Source organism: Belonocnema kinseyi, chromosome 3 (genome assembly GCF_010883055.1).
Source record: "Belonocnema kinseyi isolate 2016_QV_RU_SX_M_011 chromosome 3, B_treatae_v1, whole genome shotgun sequence".
Lineage (NCBI taxonomy): Eukaryota > Metazoa > Arthropoda > Insecta > Hymenoptera > Cynipidae > Belonocnema > Belonocnema kinseyi.
In genome coordinates this window covers 74,200,780-74,208,869 of record NC_046659.1, presented here as the reverse complement: position 1 = coordinate 74,208,869, position 8,090 = coordinate 74,200,780, and the positions used below count along the sequence as shown (strand labels likewise).

The 8,090-nt window shown below is 37.4% G+C and overlaps 2 protein-coding genes across 2 annotated transcripts in view; both read right to left on the bottom strand.

Moving 5' to 3' along the window:
- Nucleotides 1-2,469: 2,469 nt before the first annotated feature.
- Nucleotides 2,470-2,943, bottom strand: LOC117169877. Its single transcript, XM_033356385.1, has one exon. It carries the CDS (start codon nt 2,941-2,943, stop codon nt 2,470-2,472), a length of 474 nt encoding a protein of 157 aa, XP_033212276.1.
- A 225-nt stretch (nt 2,944-3,168) lies between these two features.
- LOC117169876 (neprilysin-2-like) overlaps nt 3,169-8,090 on the bottom strand; it is a 39,197-nt gene continuing 34,275 nt past the window's right edge. Inside the window, exons 10-11 of the mRNA XM_033356384.1 lie at nt 4,735-4,905; nt 3,169-3,296 (exon numbers count right to left, since the gene is read on the bottom strand). Coding sequence (XP_033212275.1) covers nt 3,169-3,296; nt 4,735-4,905 — 299 coding nt within the window. The remainder of the gene's footprint in view (nt 3,297-4,734; nt 4,906-8,090) is intronic.

Genomic DNA, 8,090 nt, shown 5'->3' with positions numbered 1-8,090 from the left:
CCCCCCCCCCCCCCCATTTTCGATTTTTAATTTTTTCGATTTTTATGGGCTGGTAAATTAACGAAAATCGACTTCATAGGTTTGGATATTTTCGTACATGTAAATTAAAACTTAAAACACAAGAAAAGATTTTTACATAATTTTTTTATCAACATTTTATAGCTGTTTCTTGCGGTCAATTAAAAGTCCGGTTTTTTATGGCGGTCATGATTGCAAGTGACTGGAATTTCTGAAACCAAAAAATCAAACAGGATTGGAAAGAGTACATGTTTGGCTTGGAAATAGCTTAAGGTCAATTATTTTAAGTAAAATTCACAAAATGGCGGACCTTAAGATTATATTTTTTTTTAATCCAATTTTTTCAGTTAAAAATCAAGATGAAAATTAGAGATATTTCTCAATCTTCTTCATAATAGTTTAAGTTATAAATATAAAAACACTGTTTTGAAATTAATGCGTTTAAGTTTTGTGAAGCAATTTTCCTTGTATAACACCCGCTCACCTTCAGTCAGCTATACCAGGTCCGTACAAAATCTCTTCTGACTCTTCAAACAAATAGGCACAGTGTAAGCCGAGAGATACCGAATTACGGCGAGGGTATTGTGAATAGCCTACAAGGAAACCGTGTACCTGCGCGTCGAGGCCATGCAGTACGCGCTCTCGGGAATATTCTTAAACAGTTATAGATTCTAACAAGGTAATACAAAAAATCGATTTGTTGACGCCAGGAATGTAGAGGAATATCCTTAACGTAGTTTCATACTAGATGCAGCTGTGAATTGAAAATTTCCAAATTAAATTTTTGTTAAAAAATGAGCTTCTCCCTCGCTCCGCTGGGAATCGAAACACAGGTCTATCGATTACTGATCGGGTGCTCTTACTACTAAGCTTCTGGAGAAATAGAAAGAAAAATCTTTTTCCAGAGATACGCTGTATTTTTCAAGGTGTTATGGTACCAACTCTGACGATAATACAAATTCCTTGTAAATTGACCTGTATTTACTATAACACCTTGCAAAATACACTGTAACTCTTAAAAAGATTTTTCTTTCGATCTCTCAAGTAGCCTAATGGTGAGAACGGCCAAACGGAAATTGGTAGACCCTTTGTTTAATTTTCAAATTGAATTATACAAATTTTAAATATTTAGTTGTCTAAAGATAACATCTTTTGAGAAAAGGTATATCATCCGATAGACGATAAAATGTGACAGGTATAGCAAACAGGTATGTATTTTAGACCAAAAACTTTGAGATCGTCATAAGATATCTTATTCACACTAAAATTGTGTACTAAATATCAAACCATAATTCATTCTGAAATATATAGTTACTTCTTGTGAAATAGACCGAAAAAATCGACGGAAGTTGCTTGTCATGTGTAGAAACAGCTAACTTGTTATTAAGTAAAATCATAACAAATGTTTAGTTTGTTCAGTTTTTATTTCACTACATTAAGTTTTGGAAAATTTCCAAAACAATTTTAATTATTTACAAAAATTACACGTTCGTTGAAATATGGTACTTTATCATAATATTCAGAATAATCTATTCAATTTTGCTATGTTAACCTTAACAACTTTCAATTATTCAGTGTGTTACAAGCATTTAAAGGATTTTTTTATTGAAAATGCTTACTGCATATGACTTTATAAAAATTCACAGACTGGTGGTCTTATTAACCGGGCTCAAGACGCTTTCTCATCTTTATCCAAATGAAATTTACTCAAACCTTTCAAATCTGTTTCAGATAACTCTATTTTTCCATTGGAGGTTATACATCTGATAAACTATAAAGTTGCTTGATTTTTCTTTGAAACTGCTTCAGAATACTAACATTACAAAATATGACTATGCAGTTTTTATGTCTGGTTCTTCCGGTTCCAGGAAAATAAACACTTTCAACTATGATATTGAAGATTATAAAATTTAGGATTAATATTCGTTTTCTTCAAAACCATCACATTATGAGCCTATTAAGACCCCAGAAGAGTGAACTTTCAGATAGAGCTTTACTATAAAGTCCTGCTAGCGTCTGTTAATTAGTTCCACAAATGGCCACTGAATAACACACAAATGTATTTTATTCAGAACAATCTGCTTTCAAATCTAGCGCCATACAAAGTTCCCAATCACAGCCCAAACAGATAATTCTCATATCAGTCATTTGTGCGCAGGCCTTTAAATATTAAAGGTCAGCAAATCGACATCACTAATTTGGCGCGCAAGCGGTTAGGTGAACACAAGAGTAAAAAAACAGTTTTAAAAATTAAACATAATTGACTTTAATTTGGATTCACTACACGGAGAAATTTTACTTCTGCTACAGTCATTATAGAAGACCGCCCCATTCGATATATCCATAGGTGTAATGAGACCGAGTAGATGATAGTGAAACCGGCTCTGAGATTGACGGAATTAAATTAAGGATGGTAAGATAAAATGAGGGTCTGGATAGGTCTGGAGAGGTCTATTCAAGATCTTCTTTTACAGGAGGGAGGAGACAGAGCTTCAGAATCGTTCTTTCTAACTCGGTAGTAGCTATTCGGACAGCATGTAACGGCATTTTCTGGAACATTTTCCACCTTTCATTCGCAGGACCATATTCTTGGATAAGCGATGGTTCAGGAACAACTGTGAGTGGTCCTCCAATGAGAAAATGTCCTGGTGTAAGCGCAAATAAATCACTTGGATCATCAGTGATTGCTTGTAGTGGTCTTGATTTAAGGCATTCCTCCATATGTGACAATACCTTTGAGATCTCCTCAAAAGTTAGAGTGGAAGTTCCATTAACTCTTTTGAAATGATGCTTGGTAGAGTTGACGGCGGCACCCCGTAATCCACCAAAATATGGCGCCGATGGAGAAACGAACAGCCAAGTGGTTTGATCCATGGCCAGAGCATTAGCGATGTCCTGCGAAGTGCGTCCCTGGGCTGCTCGCATTCTCATTGCACCAGCAAAATCCACACCACTATAAAAAAAGGCCCGAATGCGCCGCACGCGATTTAAAGGGAGGTTTCCCATTAATTGCGTGGCAGTCACGGCACGATAACGAATACATACAACACATCGCAGAATGCGATACTTAAAAACCTGACGACCATAAAGAATAAAAAATTGACGTCTCAAGGTGGCTAGTGTGAGTTGCGAACCCCCATGAAGCGTACGCTAGTAGTAACTGTCAACGACCAGATCTGTGAACGGAGACGTCGATGGCAAGATAAATGGATGCCTCTCATCAGGATCCAAAACGGAATGTTTTAGACGGCTGCCAGCTTTCAGCAGCTGCTGAGCATCTAGGAAAGAGTTAAGCTTGATGAGTGGGTCACATTTAGGCAACTTATTAATTTTTTATTTTAAATATTGGAAATAGTAGAAGATAAATGGGCCCGCTGAAAGCTTCGAACCCAATACAATCTAGCATGATCGAGATCAGCTAGTGTGATAACTCGAGAATCATAAGGACCTGAGCGATCCATGATTCTGCATTTTCTCAAGTTACTGATGTAACGAATGCACCATGCAATCACTCGAGTTGATTTTCCTAAAGAAGATGAACAATGTGCAAAGCGATCCCACATATGAGGATGAAAAATTGTCGTCTGGTGTATGGCAATACGTCGATCCAGGTCAGTATCGACGTCAAGATTTAGATTAAAGGTGGACCAAGGAAGACTGGTCTCTAAAAGCCGATCCGGACCAACCCATTAGAGCGAGTAAGCCTCAAGCTGCTTGGCAGAGAGGCCTCAACTAGCGCAATCCGCGGGATTCTCTATGCCAGGTATGTGATGCCAATAAGCCCCTGGAAGGGATGTTTGAATATATGGTACGCGGTTAGACACAAATGTATACCAACTGCAAGGAGAACATCATAACCATGCAATCACATTCGTGGTATCAGTCCAGACATGCACCCTCACATCTTCGAAGGAGAGAGTTTTTCGAGTATGGAGGGTAGGACGGGCGAGAAGCTGGGTCCCGCAGAGCTCTAACTTTGGAATAGGTGATTGTTTGATAGGCTTGACCTTTGATTTAGAACAAATAAGAGATGAGCGAACGAAACCTTGATGTGAGACGATTCTCAGATAAAGAACAGCAGCATACGCAGCTTTAGAAGCGTCAGAAAAGCCGTGAAGTTTGACCAATCGAAGACCATTAGAATGGCCCAGCCTTCGAGGAATCCTGATAGTATCTAGATGCCAAAGACTCTCAAATAGACAGATTGATAAGTTCCTGTTGCAATGTTGAGGCCGATTTCACGTCATCCACGCATGCTAAAACATCGTCAATATAGATATGACGGTGGAGGATGGAGGCAGCGTGAGACCAGGCATTGTAACGGCCCGATTGTAAAGGTGGTCATCCGATACTCACGGATTGACTCATTTGTGGAGTCGAACCTCCACAATATGCGTTCGCAGAATTGTTAATCAGGATGAATCCTAATTTGAAGAAACGTCTTTTCTATGTCAGCTGAAAAAGCCACGGCAAATATTCGCCATCGAAGTAAGATGTCAGAGAGCTCTGAATGCAATTTCGGTCCAGTGTATTAGTAGTCGTTGAGAGATGAGCCGTTCGAAGTTCGATAAGAGCTATTGAAAACTACTCTGAGTTTTGTGATAGTACTTGTTTTTTGAACACTTCATGATGAGGTAGATGTACACGTGGAACATTTAGAGACAAGGTTGAATGTACTAATTCCATGCGACCTAGAGAAAGATAGTCCTAGCTCACTAATAGGTCCCTTGATGGACACGCGAGCAATGTAGCGTCCATAAGAATCACAGAGATGCGTGGTCTGATATTGTTGTTCACAGAACTGATCCGCGGCAGTCAGTAATGCAGATGCAGGTAGAGCTACCTCCTCTTGTTCCTTTACTTTACTCGTTGAGCCAGTAGGTCGTCCTGTAAGAATTCAACCCATTATTGTGCCCTGTGCAACCACTTTGTTGTCTGGCCGAGACAGTAAACCTGCACGTATAATGAGTGAATAGATTTCAGCTCCAAGTAAGAGATGTATAGCTGAGTTCGCACTAGGTTTCTGATCAGCAGGATCGAGTTCATTTAATTCAGACCAAGGTGAGGAGCGACTCGATGTGACAATGTGTAATTGCTGAGTCAATGTATAACCAGAGCCTCTTTATCTAAAGTGAAGTGGAAGGCAATCGCGTACCTTGACGAAAGAATTTGATTTGAGATGTTTTGAAGAACTCTTCCAAGATAAGGACATTGTTGTGGTTTGTGTACAAGCCTAATGGCTCATGGACACAAGTGCCTTAATTCGGGTCGTAAGAAATTTCTTGAGCCGATCAAATGTCTGTGATTTCACTTCTTCTCTAATAGAGGTTTCCCAGCCCCGACGGGAATGCTGATCAAGTCGTTGAACATTAATCTAGGTCAACCAATCATCCCATGTTTTGAAGGGGCATTTAGGTGCAGTCAAGGCACCGATGGTTTCTGTCGTTCCATGCAGAAGCTTCTTCAACTCAGAGGCAGATTCCATAGATACCGGATCTAAAGAACAAAAAGCGGAAATCTGAAAACTTACCAACAACCGAGTGTTTTATTATGTTTCCGTTAGTAAATCCCATGCTCGAGTGAAGTTCTCGGCAATAGTGGGGATGTTGTTGAGGAGATAAGCAGGTTCTCCAGATAAGCTTGTTTTTAAATAATGCAATCTTGCAACATTTGTTGTTTTTGGGGTGAGCCACGACAATTGCATTAAATAAATCACGGCAATTCGGCCAATCCAAATAATCCCCGAAAATTTTGAAATTTCGATCTTCGGAAGGTCAGGACCATGGCCGTAACTCGCTTGTTGACCAGGGTCTACTTGTTTATCCCTAGAAGCTGGTCCTTGAATAGACCTCCATTTTGTCAAAAATTTACCCAACTCGACTAAATAGAGTTCCTCCGTTACACTAAAAATTTATTTAGAGAAGTACGGCAACTTCTCATCCTCCTTTGTATATAAGAAAAGTACGTCTTGATGCTTCTCCTGGAAATAATCCCATTTTCTATCTAGATTCTGCATGCGACCCTTGCATGCTCCACGTGTAAAATTAGCAGCACCTTATTTTTCAAAATTGACGTAAGCCCGTGACATAACATCGCTTAATTTCATTTGTTGGTCGATCAGTTCGTGAATTTCCTCTATAGGCATTTTAAATAGTAAGGACTGAATGATACGACGAAAATTACACAAAGAAGAGGAACCAGTATTATTCATGTCAAAGAGAGCATACAGACTTAAATATGCAAACTGCGATTCAATAACCACGCATTGTCAGATGTAGAAATTAAATAATTTGCAATGAAAATTCAAGTGTAGAACGACACATACTTCGACTTTGATAAATGTTAAGAGCACAAAAATCGAATGTGCTTCACGCTAGTAGAACGAACTCACAGATATTGCTGTCGAAGAATGCTGACAACTTTCTGATGTTTACTTGAGAAGATAAAAAAAAGCCTGAATAATTTGACAAACCCTGCTGTAATATAGAATGCGGGTAGTTGAACCTAAGTATGAATTCCTTAGAAGCGATGTTTTCCTTCCTTTCATATGTAGAGAGATCCAAAGAAACAAAAAGACGATTCCTTCCTTCTACTCGTAGGTGATGAAGAAATGTGTGGGAAGATAACAGTGACTCGTCACTAGGATCCACGTGCGTTAGAAATTTGTTGCATACTTAGATCTGTCACTTGATCGCAGGTTTTAATATCCGTTTCATATTTGATAGTTTCGAGCGTGTGTAACACAAAAGACAGTGTTTATAACGTGTCTCGATGAACTGCTTACAGTTTGTATACACGTTATCAACACACACTAGCTCACACCGATAGGCACTGGAATGTACGGTTCACGTTAATCCCTTTGACGAATCTAAATTTACACACTTTTATCGAGCGAAAGTTTGATAATTATAATTATAAGCTCGATTACGAGTTTCTCAAATATAGAAACTTATATTTTGCAACATCAAAATACGACTTTGTTCGATGGGTGATGTACTATGCTTTTTATTCCAGGCGCATTCAATCTTTGCACTTAAATTTATACTTTTATTTGTACTTGTATTTTCACTTGAATTTGCACTTGTTTCACACCGAAAATTGTAGATTCTTTTTGAATGTACAATTATTTGAACGAACAAATTTTGCTATTATATTTTTTTCGTAGCTTGTTTCGTTTGTCAAAAAATTTAGTTTTTCTATTTTTAATGCTGTTTTTTACGAATAAAACAAAAACTAGGCGTCTTCTCGAAAAGTGAATTATAACCAATTTGTAGATCTTGTTTGGGTGAACAATTTTTATCTGTTCATCTTTTGTGGTGTCTTGCATAGTTTGACCGCATAATGGAATTTTTTATTATTTTTTGTGCCGTAACAATTAAAATTTTCAATTGGGCAGAAAAAAATCAAAAAATTTGAATGATAAACTTATAGGACCTTCAAAAAATAATTTTTTTTTATCGATTAAAGTCATTAGAAGAACATGTTCATCTTCTCAAGTACTACGAATAACCGTACAGAGAATGTTTGAATCTTGAAAAAAGGTGATCTCAAAAATTTTCAAAATGCGCTAACTTTTTTAATTTTCATTTAAAATAACTGGCTAACTTTCCAGAAAAATTCAAAAGTATTAATAATAATATTGTAGGGTGTTAGAAATTTAAAGTTTTTCTTTTCTGGAATTTTTTCATATCGTGCCTTTTTTGGCCTAAAATTTTCATTTTCTTTTGATTTTTAAAATTTTGTGAATACTATAACTCCAGTAATTTTTTATTATAAAAAAAGTAATAATAATCAATTTTTCGTTTTTTTAATACTGCTATCCGTACATAGAACTTTTAAATCTTGGAAAAAGTGGTCTCTAAAAGTCTACAGACACAAACAACCATACACGAAAGAACAGACAGACCGACAGGCACATTCATAAAAACTTGTTTTTGAGATTCGGGGGTCCCAAAACGTGGAAGTTTACTTTATACAGTCTGTCAAGTTAAAGCGTGGGTGGCTTTACTCGCAGTCGGTAAGGTGTATCGATATGATTTTGGTGTCAAAATATTAAGAAGAGCTCCCTCTTT

Excerpts from the sequence above, each read along its gene's own strand:
- LOC117169877 (XM_033356385.1), bottom strand. The coding sequence starts at position 2,943 with ATGCGAGCAGCCCAGGGACGCACTTCGCAGGACATCGCTAATGCTCTG.